Raw genomic sequence first — 15,989 nt, 5'->3', positions numbered from 1 at the left:
AAGAAAAAAATCTGAGAACCAGAGTTGTTTCTCAATTGACTATTAGATCTCCATACATGGTATCAAGAATATGGTGGCAGAACAAAGCAGTAAACCAGTCATCAGTACAGTCATGATATGAATTATTTTAATGATCTATATTTTCTACAAATGCTTACTGTCCCTTCTCTCACTCAGTCTTCATGATATATTACAATGGTATTGAAGGTCATAAAGGTATTGAAGGTACTTTGCCTGGCTTGCACCCTTCAATTCAGTGTTCCAGTCAGACTGCCAAGACACTGAGAAAATGACTTGATAGCAGTATCAAAGGTACTATTAATTCATACAAAGCTTTTTTGTTTTTTTTAAAGATTTATTTATTTATTTTAGACAGAGAGAGAGAGAGAGAGAGAGAGCACGAGCATGTGCGGGCGTGTGTGCAAGGAGAGGCAGAGGAGAGAGAGAAGCAGACTCCCGGCTGAGTGGGGAGCCCATGTGGGGCTCGATCCCAAGACCCCAAGATCATGACCTGAGCCGAAATCAAGAGTCAGACGCTTAACCAACTGAGCCACCCAGGCGCCCCATAATTCATACAAAGTTTAATTCTCATCAACCACCTATGCTCTTGTTTAATTTCCTCACACTTACTGGGTTTGACAGATTCCCTTCCTGGGGGAATCCGAATTACCAGCCTCTTATACATCCTTCCAAGGATAGAATACTTATACACACATACACATACACACAAATGGAGTGCTGTTAAATGATTAACAATCAGCTTTCCAGAATATACAAATAAAAAGCCTGACTGGTAGTGTTTGCAGATTTCTATGGTATAAATACTACCACCATGGCTGATCACAAGGTGACAGGGTGAAGTCGCCAACTACAAAGCTGGGAAGAGATGTGCACAAGTGGCTCTCCCAAGCTGGGGTGAGCCAGCTTCAGCATACCACTGTTATGTGTTTATGCATTTATATGTGTATGTACACATATTACATATGGCATTAAGCATGTCATACATAACACTGTGCACCCTGCTTTTTTTAACGATAAATCTAAGAGATTATTCCATTTAAAAAAAATACTGGGTTTAATTCTGTTTGTAGATATAAAGCTAGCACTACCACAGTGCTTAATGGCATGCAGCAGAATGTCAAGAATATGTGATCTGAGGTCGAACCTGCCTTCTTCCAGTCTGGCTCTGCTTCTTACAAGCTATGTGACCTAAGCAAGTCATTTCAGTTTCTCAGCCTCAGTTCCTACAAAATGAGGAAAAGTAATACATACGGTACAAGGTATTTTGAGAATTAAGTGTTGAAGCATACATATGTCACTCAATAAAAAGCATGCATTATTATTCTAAAACTAAAAGTCATACTTGTGCCTCAATTTATTAATACTGGATAGCTTTGTCAAAAGTGAAAACTGGGGGGCACCTGGGTGGCTCAGTCGTTAAGCGTCTGCCTTGGGCTCAGGTCATGATCCCAGGGTCCTGTGATCGAGCCCCGCATCGGGCTCCCTGATCTGTGGGAAGCCTGCCTCTCCCTCTCCCACTCCCCCTGCTTGTGTTCCCTCTCTCACTGTGTCTCTCTCTGTCAAATAAATAAGTAAAATCTTTAAAAAAAAAAAAGTTAAAACTGGGGTGCCTGGGTGGCTTAGTCGGTTAAACGTCTGCCTTCAGCTCAGGTCATGATCTCAGGGTTCTGGGATCAAGCCCCACATTGGGCTCCCTGATCAGTGAGGAATCTGCTTCTCCCTCTCCCTCTGCCTCTCCCCCTGGCTCATGCTCTCTCCCTCTCTATCTCTGTCAAATAAATAAATAAAATCTTAAAAAAAAAAAAAAAGTGAAAACCGAGGGGCGCCTGGCTGGCTCAGTCCATAGAGTGTGGGACTCTTGATCTCAGGGTCGTGAGTTCAAGCCCCACAGTGGGCATGGAGCTTACTTTAAAAATTTTTAGATATATATTTTGGGGGGCCGCGCCTGGGTGGCTCATTTGGTTAAGCATCTGCCTTCAGCTCAGGACATGATCTCAGGGTCCTGGGATAGAGCCCCACATCAACCTCCCTGCTCAGCAGGGAGTCTGCTTCTCTCTCTCTCCCTCTCCCTCTGTATGTGCTCTCTCTCTCTCTCTCTCTCTCTCTAGCTCTCACTATCTCTCAAATAAATAAATAAAATCTTTAAAAATAAATAAATAAAAGTGAAAATGGAGATCCATGGTTCCAAAATTAACTGACCAGGATATTTCAGTGACCTCCTAAGACTAACCTGACAATCAGGAAACCCAAGGTTCTAACTGAAGCTCTACCATCATATGACCTTGGAGAGCATTAAAAAAAGAAGAAAACAGGGGCACCTGGGCGGCTCAGTTGGTTAAGCATCTGACTCCTGGTTTTCGCTCAGGGTCATGGGATCAAGCCCTGTGTTGGACTCCATGCTCAGCATGGAGTCTGTTTGGGATTCTCTCCCTCTCCCTCTGCCCCTACCCCAGCTTGCTCTGTCTCTCAAATAAAATGTATAAATATTTTTTTAAACCAGGGGTGCGTGGATGGCTCAGTCAGTTAAGCATCTGACTCTGGATTTCAGTTCGGGTCATGATCGGAGTTGTGGGATCAAGCCCCACATCGGGCTCCACACTTAGTGGGGAGTCTGCTGAAGGATTCTCTCTCTCTCCCTCTCCCTCTGCCCCCCCCCCCCGGTCATGTCTCTTTCTCTCTCTCTCAAATAAACAAATCTTAAAAAAAATAAAAAGAAGAACGAAACACGAGTGGAGGGGAAAATCTGACTATGGCATCATTAAGGAGCCAACATCCCAGGAAGAAAGAAGCGTAAGTTGAAGATAATGACAGGGAAACTAAAATCATTTCATAATAATACCTCAAATAAACCAGCTACATTTGTAAAATTTTTCAATAACACTAGAAAAAAATTCATTTAACACTATTTTTTAAATATTTTATCACCATTTGTGTCTGAATGGGCTATAATTTGAGCTAGCAAATCCTTTATACCAGTATTCTGCAATATGATCATTTTCTATCACATTGCTAGCTAATGACCCCATGTAGCATTTAACCCTTGGAGCCTTAACTTTTTTTCTTTATTCTTAAGGCAATATTTTCAGCCCCCAAAGCTGTTCAGTTTGGCTGCCCACGTGCTGAGACCCTACCAATAACATAGGGAAACACACATAGCAACAGGCTTTACTTAGATTTAGATTTGCTTAAATTTAGATTTGACGTATCTTCAATAATACCACAGCTGGAATTCCTGAGCAGGAGCCAAAATAGTCAGAAAGTCTTATCCAAACCTGAGGACCCAGTCTGCCTATGCATCTTATCCTCATGGACAAACTGGAGCAGGGGAATGTTATTCTCCCTCAGAAAAGAGGCCTGGCAACTGACAGGTTTGTTCATGAGACAGTTGTACACATATAACCATGTGATCTGATTGTGATTTGCACATGTCCGTGGTCCTTCCTGTTTGCCTTGTACTCTATTCTAATCCATACATTAGCCCAAACACCTTTTGACAAACTGAACATAATCTATATGAGCCACCTTGGTTTTCTCCAGAGTAAATCAGAATCCTAATGTCTCCCAGCAGTGCTAGGCTTGGGTTCAGAGGCTCTGTAAAGAAGATGGGCAAAATATCTAGAGTTGGAAGCTTCTCGGCTGAATGATCAGCACCTACTACTTCACAGCAATTATCACAACTATAACTGGGGATTTGTTTAATGTCAATCTTGCCCCCTAAGCTCAAAGAGGGCAGGCATCATGTTTGTCTTATTCATCACTGGTTTTCCATAAAAGGTTGCCAGTATGTGCCAGGCACTGTCCTAGGTACTGTGGACACAGCAGTTAATAGAACAGACAAAAGTCCTGGCTCTCTTGGAGCTCACCTTCTAATGGTCACTGATTTCTAAGATGAGATGTTAGGGTCAGGACCCTGAGAAATATCTGCAGATGTCTGTAAATTTGATTAAGTAATCTCATTTTTTCCATCAAGTTTGAGAATTTTGAAAAGTTACTAGTTTCAATCTTTAAGAATATATTTTTTTAATTTCTTTTTATGAAATGTCCAGAATAGCAAATCTATAAAGACAGAAAGTAGATAAGTGGTTGCCTAGAGCTGAGGGAAGGAAGAGGCATTGGGGAAAAACAGGGAGTGACTACTAACTGGATACAGGATTTCTTTTTAGGATGATGAAAATGTTCTAAAACTGATTGTGGTGATAGCTGCACAAGTCTGTGAATATACCAAGAACCAATGAATTGTATACTTTAAATGGGTGAATTCTATGGTATGTGAATTATATCTCAATAAAATGGTTATATTAAAAAAATAAAACAGAGACGAATTTGTAGGGATGAGGAAGAACATTTTAACCTAATGGCCTCCCTTTCCTTGGAGGGTTTTGGGGGTTGGAGGGAATTGCTGAAGAACAAAATAAGGCCAATGGAAAAGGGAGCTAAGGAAGCACTGGAGGCTGAGCCACAGTGAGGAAGAAGAATGATTCCATGCGGATTACCGCTATAGGCAATCTTCCTGTAGGAACAGAAAGTCATAGGTGAACTACCCCAAGAGTGGGGCTGGCAGGACAGGTACAACAGAAAAACAAGGGGCAAAAGGTTTGCCTGGAAAACTCTGATAAACACAGTAAGTTTGTTATAGTTATTTTTTTATTCAGCTTTTTGTGTGCATATGACTAACTTTTTTGTTTTCCTTAAAAGCAGGTACAGATCCTATCTCCTGAGTCCCTGATGCAGTGCTATACACTTGCTGTCCACAATAAGGAACTTAAAACATGAATTAATAACTCACGGTTAATAAACATTTACTGAACATTTACTGTATGCCTAGGCATTATATTAGATGCTTTACATTCATTTGCTTTATTTAATTCCAATAGTCCCATGAAGTAAGTAGTATCATCCTTGTGCTACCGAGAAGAAAAAAGAGACTAAGAACATTGAGTAATTTGCCCAAGGTCAAAAAGCCGGTAAAGAATGAGGTCAGGATTCTAGAACAGGTCTGTCAGACCTCCCAATGCCTAAGCTTTCATCCAATGAACTATCTTTTGACCATCAAAAAATGGATTTCCACATTGACTCTAATATTAGAAGAGTTTTTATTAATCAAATTATCGTTTTTAATTGGTAATAAATGGTAATTATGAACTAAGTATCTTCAATTTGGCAAAAACTGCATTGAAATGCATGATTTTTTCTACTTTAATCCCATACCAATTTATCTCTAAAATAAAACCAAAGTAAAATTTTCAAAATAAAATCTTTTACCTTTCCTATTGCTAAGGTTTTACATTTACAGGAGTTTACTATACATAGACTATACCAAAAGCAATAAGAGTTCATACCAACACTGAGTGAAGAGAAAAATATATTGTACTGAACTACTTTAAAACCTACCATTTTGCACAGAAGATGTACCTGAGTGAGGAGCTTTCTCTTGATTCTCCTTCTTGGCATCCATTGAATCTAAAAAATGAAAGAAAATAGTGAGCAACACTGGAAGGCCATAGCAAAAGTCTAAAAGAGCTCTTAGAAAACCTATAAACTAGGGTGCCTGGGTGACTCAGTCGGGTGACTGTCTGACTCTCGGTTTGGCTCAGGTCATGATCTCATGGGTCATGGAGTAGAGCCCTGCATCAGGCTCCGTGCTCAGCAGGAGTCTGCTTGAGATTCTCTCCCTCTGTCCCTCACCCCACTCACGCTCGCTCTCTTTTTCTCTCTAAAATAAATAAATTAATCTTAAAAAAAAAAAGAAAACCTACAAACTAAAACTATTTTCTAATAGGACCCAGTTTTAATTTTATAATTAATATCCTTATTTTCTGCATAGGATTTCACTTTCTAACATACTGCGTATCTTACAATTTGCCCATTTATTTTGTCTATTGTATGTCTCATTCCACTCAAATGTAAGCTCCAAAAGGGAGCTTATCCCCTTCTCTCCCCCTCTATAAAATTAAAAAAAAAAAAAGAATTAACATACCCTAGAAATAAACCGCATGCTTTTAAGAGTTTAAAACGTAAGAGGGAAATTGGAATACATGTAATTCAATAGACAATGTAATAGGCAGAGATTTTTCTCTGTGCCAAGCTGAGGAGCTCCAATAGCACTAGACCTTGTGACTTTACAAATCTAAGACATTATTTTGTCCATATATATATATATATATATATATACACACACACATATATATACACACACATCTTAAAGGACTCATTTTTTAAAATTAATCATAATACTGTTATTATGCTGAAAAAAATTAACCATAATTCCTTAATAACATCAAATAAGCAGTCAGTGTTCATATTTCCCCAAACGTCTTATTTTAACTGTGTGAATCAGGACCCAAATAAAGTCCATATATAGCAATGGATAATAAGTGTCTTAAGTCTCTTTTGATACTTATAGGCTCCTCCTCCTCCTCTTTTTTTCCCCCCTTCCTCTGGATTTTTTTTTTGCTCATGATACCAGTTTAGTTTTACAGTCTGGATTGTGCTGACTAGCTCCTATGCTGCTGGGTTCTGGTCCTTATCTTTTCTCTAAATATAAGCTATTAGTGGGGCACCTGGGTGACTCAGTCAGTTAAGCATCTGCCTTCGGCTCAAGTCATGATCCCAGGCTCCTGGGATCAAGCCCCACATCAAGCTTCTTGCTCAGCAGGGAGCCTGCTTCTCCCTCTCCCTCTGCCTGCCACTCCCCCTGCTTGTGCTCTCTCTCTCTCTGACAAATAAATAAAATCTTAAATAAATAAATAAATAAAAGATATTAGTGTGTTGAGCTTAATCAGATTCAGGTTTGGCTTTTTTGAGGGGAGGAGAGAAGAAGGTGACTTCACAGGTGGTGTTGTGTACTTCTCACAAGAGGCTCCTAATATCTAGTTCTTTCTCTTTTTGTGATACGAACAGCCACAGATGGCTATTGCTTAGATCCATTAGTCCATTAGTGGTTACAAAATGGAGGTATTCTAATTTTATCATCCTGTCTTTATTAGCCAGAAAACTTGTATAGAAAGAAACCTCCCCTCTTCAATCATTCAATTACCTGAGGTACAAATCACATAGGAAAGTCACAAGCAACACTTCATTCTTTTCCTTTACTTTCTAATTTTCAAAATAATGAGCTGGATCCCAAGCATTCTCCAGATAACCAGTAAGTTTTGTTCTGCTGTGTCATTATGAACTCATGAATTTAACCATACTTAATGTGTTGCCAATCTAGCACTGTTTTACTCTTATTGATACCCAAATTGTCAAACGACAAGCTTCTCGAAGAAGGATCTATGAATGATACCAGGTATCATTTTAAGGTAACAATTTAAGGTAACAGATCTACTTTCTGGTTATGACTCAGTGCCTCTTCAAGATGTGTGAACATTTGAGATGGATATATAAATTGCTTTCTATTTAAATGATTTGACTAGTACAAAGAAAGTACACACCTATTTACTAAATAGTTCTACAGTAAGATTTTCTAATAGGAAAGAAAGTAAAACTGTAAAGGCATGGCTCCTGCTCTAGAGAAGCGGAGAATCTAGTTACAGAGACTACACTAAACACCTGACAAAAGTGGGAATAGCAGAGGACAACATTCAGCAGTCAGCCACAGAAAAGCTCCTAAGAGACACAGGACTTGAACTGGATCTTGAAGGAAGAACATGATTTAGGATGGCAAAGGTGTGCAGGATGTATTATAGAAAAGAAAATACAGTTGATCCTTGAGTAACATGGAAGTTAGGGGTACCCATCACCTTCAGTCAAAAATCCACAAATAACTTTTGACTCCCCAAAATCTTAAGTACTAATAATCCAGAAATGGTTCACTTGAGAGTTTTTTCAAATTGTCACAAATCTCCAAAAAATTTCCCAATATATTTATAAGAAAAAAATCCACATATAAGTGGACCCATGCAATTCAAACCCATGTTGTTCAAAGGTCAACTATACAACTCAAAAGAGAGAGTGCAAATGAGTGTGGCATATTCAAGGCAAGGTGAGCAGACTTCTCACTAAAGCAAGACAAGATGAAGCTTATTTATTTGTTTGTTTGTTTGTTTGTTTATGGGGGTGCGCAAAGGAAGAGAGAGAATCTTAAGCAGGTTCCATGCCCAGCACGGAACCCAACATGGAGCTTGATCTCATGACCCTGAGATCATGACCTGAGCCAAAATCAAGAGTCAGTCGCTTAGCCGACTAAGCCACCCAGGCACGCCAGGATGAAGCATTTTTTAACCAATCATATTAGAGTTAGAAGATTTGGATTCTGATTTTAACTTTGTCACAGACTGTTGTATGACCTGTTCACTTAAACTCCCTGTCAGTTTTCTCACTTATAAAACTTGGAAGAAGGGGCGCCTGGGTGGCTCAGTCGGTTAAGCATCTGCCTTTGGCTCAGGTCATGATCCCAGGGTCCTGGGATGGAGACCCACATCATCGGGCTCCCTGCTCAGTGGGGGGCCTGCTTCTCCCTCTCCCTCTGCTGTTCCTCCTGCTGTTCTCTCTCTTTCTCTCTGTCTCTCTCTGTCAAATGAATAAATAAAATCTTTAAAAAAAAACTAGTGAGGAAAAACATAATTATCTTTAATAGCTATTCAGTTCTGAAATTCCAATTCTAAGCACCTAACATCTCCTATGACTTTATTTCTAAAAGGACTTTTTTTCAAAAGTTCAGTCTACTAGAAGGTACTCATCCCAAATGAATAACTAAAAATATCATCACATTTAGGAATTAAATCTTACCTTCGTTCACTGTTTGCCCCATGGTATTCTTTTCTGGTACTCTTTCCTACAAGGAGAAAGATCAATTAATGCCTCCTTTTAGCATATTTCTGAAGGGCATTATTATTAGAAATCAGTTATAGATTTAGATCATTTTAATTTATTTCCCTTTACTAAAAATAAGTTCAGTAGATTAGTAGTTGGCAGGGGCTGGGGAAAGAGGGACTAGGGGAGCGACTACTAATGGGTATGGGTAAGGGGTCTCTTTTTTGGGGTGATGAAAATATTCTGGAATTAAATAGTGGTGATAGTTATACAACCTTGTGAATACACTAAAAACAACTGAATTATAACACTTTAAAAGGGTGAATTTTATGGTTAAATAAATTAAAAGGAGCAGATGGTAAATTGGTAGAGTTGGGATTCAATCTGAGGCCTATCCCAAAACCCACTTGAGCCCATATTATGGAGAGATGGAAGAATCATGACTGTGTTAGTAAAACTTGTAAGAACTGCAAGAGTCAAGTCTTCTAACAAGACAATTACTTGTTCAAAGATCTGTGTATTGTGAGCCATTAATTCATTCATTAATTCAAACTTTTCCTGCATGTCCTCAATATGCCAGGCAATCTACAACAAAGATAAATAATACACTGCCCTTGCCCTCCAACAGCTCCATCCAGGAGCTATGAATAAAAAACACAATATGAGTGCTATAGAAGAGGTATGTACACAGAAATATTTAATATGGCAATTGGATATCCATCTCTCATTACTCTGTGTGCCTGTGGTCAGAACATGATAATGTGTATAACAGAAGATAATTTGTTATTTAAAGAAGCCCATGGAGAACACATTCATTAAGCCACCCAGAACGCCTTCTGCATCTCTGACTCAACAGACTTAAACTCAAGCATCATCTCCTCAAAATCTGCTCCTTCTGACACTGACATTTTTGTTTCTCCTACCGACACACTACTCTTCCAGGTACTTGGGATTTAAAACTCCAGGTATGACTGAATGTGTGAAGTTCTCTTCTTTCACTCACACATTCAATCAGTAGCCAACATGCACTCTCTCATTTCTCTTTCCCCTGGCACTAACTGGTTTATACACTCATTAGCTCCTGCCTGGTCTAATACCATAGTCGCCTAACTCATTTTGCCACAAGAGTCTTTCCCCACCACAACCTACCCAATACCTGTCAGATACGGACTAAGCTGCTTTCTTGCCAAATCAGCTACCTGCTTCAGTGATTTCACTGACTACTGAATTGAACAAAAAATCTTCTGCTGGGCCTAGTTAAGGTCCCTCACAATTTCAAAGCCACCTGACATCTACCGCCTACAGCTATACTGTGGCCTAGTTCAAAACTCATCATGTTGTTCCATCTGCATGGGATACCCTTTCTTCTGCTGCTTCTTGAAATCCTAGGCATCCTTTAAGACCAAACATAAATCCCACCTCCTTCTTAAAGCTTTTCTTGTTCCTTTCTATATCACCACCATCTGTTTCCAGGTGTGATATAGTCATGTATTTAACAAATATTTACAGAATTCCTATATGCTTGGTGCTGTGTAGACAGAAGATACACAATCTACTACAAAAGACCTTAGAAATCTAGTGAAAGAGACTTATTAACAACTAATTATCGAACAAAGAATAAAATACAAGCTCTATTAAGAGAGGTAAAAGTGGTGCTCTGTGCAAAGACAAAAACACAATTAACTGGGAATATAAAAGAAGCCTTTTCAAAAGAAGTGGCACTTGAACTGGTCCTTTAAAGATGAGTATTTCAATGAGCAGAGAAGACAAAGAGAGGAATTTCAGACTGAAGATACAAAATGAGTGGACACTGAAGAGGCTCCTGCCTCCTCTACTTGATTATGAAATGCTAGACTTGCTCAGGTTCCTTCTGGGCTCTTATTTCCCTCTATAGTCTCTCAGGGCCCATGCCTTCAGAAGCCACCCATACAGAGATGATTCACAAAGCACTACCTCCCCTTCTGAGACATCAGCCCTGAAAGTCAGATTGGAATAATCAAATGAATTAAATATTCAATACCACTGTGAGTGAGGATGTTTTCAATTAAAGACCATAGCCGAGTGGCTAAAGAAAAAGACAAAGTGAGGGTGCCTGGGTGGCTCAGTCAGTTAAGCCTCTGCCTTCAGCTCAGGTCATGGTCCCAGGGTCCTGGGATTGAGCCCTGCATTGGGCTCCCTGCTCAGTGGGAAGCCTGCTTCTCCCTCTCCGTTTGCCCCCCACCCCACTCATGCTCTCTCTCTCTCTATCTCAAATAAATAAAATCTTAAAAAAATAAATTTAAAAAGAAAAGAAAAAGACAATATTTGAAATATATAAAGGGTGCTGAATCCAAGCAGAAAGTAAAGGGAGATGAGCTGTAATCCAGGTAGGGAGTGAAGGCACTTACCAACTCTAATCAGAGAGCAAAAAGTTGTGAATTACATTAAAATAAGTTCCTCTACTCTACAAAAGGGGCTCAGTTGAAAAACTGAGGGATGGGTCACACATAAAGGGTATACCCAGGTTCCTATGCCCTTCTTTCAAATCTCTGAACTATAACTGAACTCTTGATCTCAACTGTTATCATTTGCTCCCATTAGTTGAGTAAGTAATCTTATAATCCTAGGAGGTGAAGATATATGTATAGAGATGATTAAAAGTAAATCTCTGAAGACCTAAATAAGTAAATCCATGTACCATGCACACAAGTTGGAAGATTTCTTAAATAGGCATAAAATTGCACAAGCCATAAAAGAAAATATTAATAAACTGGATTTAATAATTTATCCAAAGGCAATATTTAATGAAGATAGAGTGGTATTGGCATAAGGATTGACATACTGACCAATGGAACAGAATAGAGTCCCAAAAGATACACATATATATATATATGATGAATAGATTTTCTTTTTTTTTTTTAATTTATTTGACAGAGAGACAGAGAGAGAGCACAAGTAGGCAGAGCAGCAGGCAGAGGGAGAGGGAGAAGCAGGCTCTCCGCTGAGCAAGGAGCCAGACATGGGCTTGATCCCAGGACCCTGGGATCATGACCTGAGCCGAAGGCAGCCGCCCAACAACTGAGCCACCCAGGCACCCCGTGAATAGATTTTCAACACAAGGGCCAAGGTAATTTAATGGAGAAAGGATAGTTTTGGGGTTTTTTCTTTTTCCAACAAATAGTACTAGAACATCTCCATGTACCAAAAAAAAAAGAAAAACAACACTTATCTCAGAAGTTAATACACAAAAATTACCTCAAAAAAAGATCATAAATTTAATGTAAAGCCTGCAACTATAAAATTTCTAGAAGAAAACACAGAGACCTTGTGACTCTAAATTAAGCTATGACTTCTTAAATATGACACAAAGAAGCACAACACATCAGAGAAAAAACTGATACACTGGACTTTATCAAAACTAACAACTGCTCTTCAAATGATACTGTTAAGAAAAGGACAAGCCACGGAATAGGAGAAAATACTTGCAAAATATGTATCTGATAAAAGATCTGCATCCAGAATATATAAAGAACTCTTACAACTCAATTTTTAAAAGGCAAACAGCCCAATAAAAACATAATTGGCAAAAGATTTGGACGATCACTTTGCTAAAGAAGATACACAAATGGCCTGTTAAGCATGTGAAAAGATGTTCAACATCATTAGTATTTGGGGAAGCACAAATTAAAACCACAATGAGATACGACTACATAAAATGGCTAAAATTAAAAAGAATGACAATACCAAATGTTGATGAAGATATGGAACAATTAGAACTCTCATATGCTACTGGTGGGTATAAAATAATTTTTTAAAAGATTTTATTTATTTGAGAGAGAGTAAAAGAGAGAGCAAGCAAGCATGAGTGGAGAGGGGCGGAGGGAGAGGGAGAAACAAGCTCCCGGCTGAGTGCTGAGCCCAACATGGGGCTCAATCCCAGGACTCCAGGATCATGACCTGAGCCACTCAGGTGCCCCTAAAATAAGTATTTCTATAAAAAAAGAACTTTCTTAGAGTTAAATGCAATGCAAATATTCTTAACTTCAAAACCAATGCTTTGGAATCCAAACCACTTATTTTAAAGGTAGACCCACAGACCAAGGAATAAAATAAATACTATTTACCCCCAGATAAAGACAGGAAGAATTCCAGATCCCTTTAGTCTGAGGTTAGCCATATTAGATAAGATCAACTCTTTCAGAGTTTGGAAACTTTTCCTTTTCAATTATCATAGTCACTCAGCACCAGTGCGCAGATGTATCCCTTGTGAATTCCAAAGTCATGCCAAATAAAGCCTTCAATACACAAAAAGAACTCAAACTGTTTATGAGTGCATGAGTCAGTGACTCAATAAGCTTTCCCTTTCAGCCCTCATGGTGTTAAAGTGCAGTGAGTTGTTTGAAGACACCATTCAGACTCAACCATAGAGAATAAACTGAAGGTTACCAGAGGGGAGGTGGGTAGGGGCGATGGGTGAAATAGGTGATGGGGATTAAGGAATGCACTTGTCATGATGAGCACTGAGTGATGTATGGAACTGTTGAATCACTATAAAATATTTGTTTTCAAATATTCTGAAATTCATATATTTCCTTGATTTGTTTTTCTCTCCTGACTCTCCCCAATATTTCTACTATCGAAGGTTTATATTTGGCATATGCAAATGTGTAAATTCTTTTTTCTTTTTCTTTTTTGGGGGGTGCCTGGGTGGCTCAGTCGATTAAGCAACTGCCTTCGGCTCAGGTCATGATCCCAGAGTCCTGGGACCGAGCCCCGTGGCAGGGGGGGGGGGGGTCCCTGCTCAGCGGAGAGTCTGCTTCTCCTCTCCCTCGGCCCCTTTCCACCACTTGAGCTCTTTCTTTCTCTCTTTCTCTCTCTCTCTCTCTGTCTCTCGCTTGAGTGCACTCTCCCTCAAATAAATAAATAGAATCTTTTAAAAAAAAAAAAAAGGAGAGTGCACCGCGGGGGGGGGGGGGTTGGTTAGGGAGGGACAGAGGGAGAAGGAGGGAGAGAATCTTAAGCAGGCTCCACCCCCAGTGCAGACCCCAATGCAGGACTCAATCTGAGGAACCTCTGAAATCAAGAGTAGGATGCTCAACTGACTGAGCCATCCAGGCACCACACAAATGTGTAAATTCTCAATCTAGGCACTAGATGTAAAATCAAGTGAATGCTTAAACTTACTTTTTTTTAAAAAATATATTTTTTTAATTATGAGACAGATAAGAAAAGGGGGAAAAAATCACCTATAACCCTACCATCAAACAATACCTGCTGTTAACCATCTGGTGTATATCCTTTCAATTGTTAAAAATCACATACGTAAATCCATATATAATATACATTTGAACCACTTTTAAATATACACTTTCCAAATTCCATATATCAATAATCTTCTAATAAAATTCTCCTCATATGATAATTCATAAAAGCAATATTTTTAGCTAAAATAAAAACTAGACAATAATAAATGCCTTTTAAAAGTTCATGCCTTGGGGCGCCTGGGTGGCTCAGTCGGTGAAGCGTCTGCCTTCAGCTCAGGTCATGATCTCAGGGCCCTGGGATTGAGCCCCGCGTCCGGCTCCCTGCTCAGCAGGGAGTCTGCTTCTCCCTCTCTCCACTCATGCACTCTCTGTCTCTCTCAAATAAATAAATAAAATCTTAAAAAAAAAAAAAGTTCATGTCTTAAGGAAAAACTCCACTATTCTCAAGATTAACACTCAAAATAGGAGAAAAATTAGTGCTTATTTTGTAATCTAAAAAGTGATAAACACCAGGGCACCTGGGTGGCTCAGCAGGTTAAGCTTCCAACTCTGAATTTCAGCTCAGATCAGGATCTCTGGGTCATGAGATCAAGCCCCCCATCAGGTTCTACACTGTGGGTAGAGCCTGCCTAAGATTCTCTCTTTCCTTCTCCTTCTGCCCCGCCCCTTAAAAAAAAAAAGTGATAAACACCAAGTTAGATGAAAATACATTTACTAGGGCATTGGGTTAATTTTTAAGTTTATGACATATTTATCAAACATTTTTAATATTGTTTGATCACCAAAACTTTTCACCATTTCTATATAATTGTTTTGTCCTATACCATGCTATTTTTAAGAAGGATTAGTAGTTCCAGTATAAAAACATACTTACAGAAGGATGGGGCTTTTATTATTAAAAAGAGCAATTAGGGGTGCCTGAGTGGCTCAGTTGGTTAAGCAACCAACTCTTGATTTTGGCTCAGGTCATGATCTCGGGGTCGTGAGATCCAGCCCTGTATTGGGCTCTGCGCTGGGCGTGGGACCTGCTTGGGATTCTCCCTCCCTCTGCCCCTCCCCACCCCTAAAAAAAAAAAAAGAGCAAATAAAAATGTACTAGTTGGAAAAAAATTAATACTCAACCTGAATGATTAATTTCTCTCTGGTCTATGTAAGTTTCACTACAAGATAAAAATACAAATTCAATGGAAAAAATAAACATTTTCCTAGGGCTGAGTACTAGGAGGAATATGTACAGATCTTGATGTAAAGAAATGCTGGTTAATTTAATACAAACTATCTTTAGGTATAATTTGAGAAAACATAAAAGTTCTATTGTCCGTCTTAAAATGCCCCAGCATTACACTGTAATTCACCTACATCTTTCGTCACAATACGAAGGTAGAGATTATAGAAGCCAAAGGAACAGACCATGATCTACTGGTAAATACTGCTAGCATTAACTCATAGTTGAATTCCCAGTGCCTCAAATAAAGATATGCCGTGGAGCTAAGAACATATCTATATGACTTACATACCAGATATGAAGATAGCACAGCTGCTGTCTTTCTGGAAAAAATTAAGAGCCTAACATTCTTTTAGAAATAAAAACGCATCTCACACAGTTGTCGTCTGCACAGGAAACAACAGAAAAGCTTAATTTTGCTCTCAATATACTTTGAACTGCTTCAGCACTTTTAAGAAAGACTCAAATAAGACTCCCAAAGTAGTTCTCCATGTTACATGAGAGAGAAAATTTGGGCAAGGAAAAAAAAAATTAAAAGCTTTGTTTTGTTTTTGCCAGCATACAGAGAAGTTGCTTCACTAAATGCATATAAGGAGCAACTTCACTGTGCTAAAAAAAAATTTTTTTTCAAGTATAAATCAGCCAAAAGAAAAGTATTAGGATAGCACTATTTTTTTTCAAAGATTTCATTTATTCATTTCAGAGAGAGAGAGAGAGCACACAAGTATGAGTGGGGGGAGGGGCAG

The 15,989-nt window shown here is 39.0% G+C and overlaps 1 protein-coding gene across 4 annotated transcripts in view; it reads right to left on the bottom strand.

Moving 5' to 3' along the window:
• LOC118535206 (sex comb on midleg-like protein 2) overlaps positions 1-15,989 on the bottom strand; it is a 94,869-nt gene that overhangs the window by 69,119 nt on the left and 9,761 nt on the right. For 3 of the 4 annotated variants that reach the window (XM_078065348.1, XM_078065350.1, XM_078065351.1), the window contains exons 2-3: positions 8,752-8,797; positions 5,413-5,481 (exon numbers count right to left, since the gene is read on the bottom strand). In XM_078065348.1, coding sequence (XP_077921474.1) covers positions 5,413-5,481; positions 8,752-8,773 — 91 coding nt within the window. In that variant the 5' untranslated portion in view covers positions 8,774-8,797. The remainder of the gene's footprint in view (positions 1-5,412; positions 5,482-8,751; positions 8,798-15,989) is intronic. The other variant, XM_078065349.1, reaches the window with a different exon arrangement.

This window comes from Halichoerus grypus, chromosome X (assembly GCF_964656455.1).
Source record: "Halichoerus grypus chromosome X, mHalGry1.hap1.1, whole genome shotgun sequence".
NCBI classification, from domain to species: Eukaryota; Metazoa; Chordata; class Mammalia; order Carnivora; family Phocidae; genus Halichoerus; species Halichoerus grypus.
The sequence above is the reverse complement of the archived record's forward strand: the minus strand, read 5'-3'. Positions and strand labels throughout refer to the sequence as shown.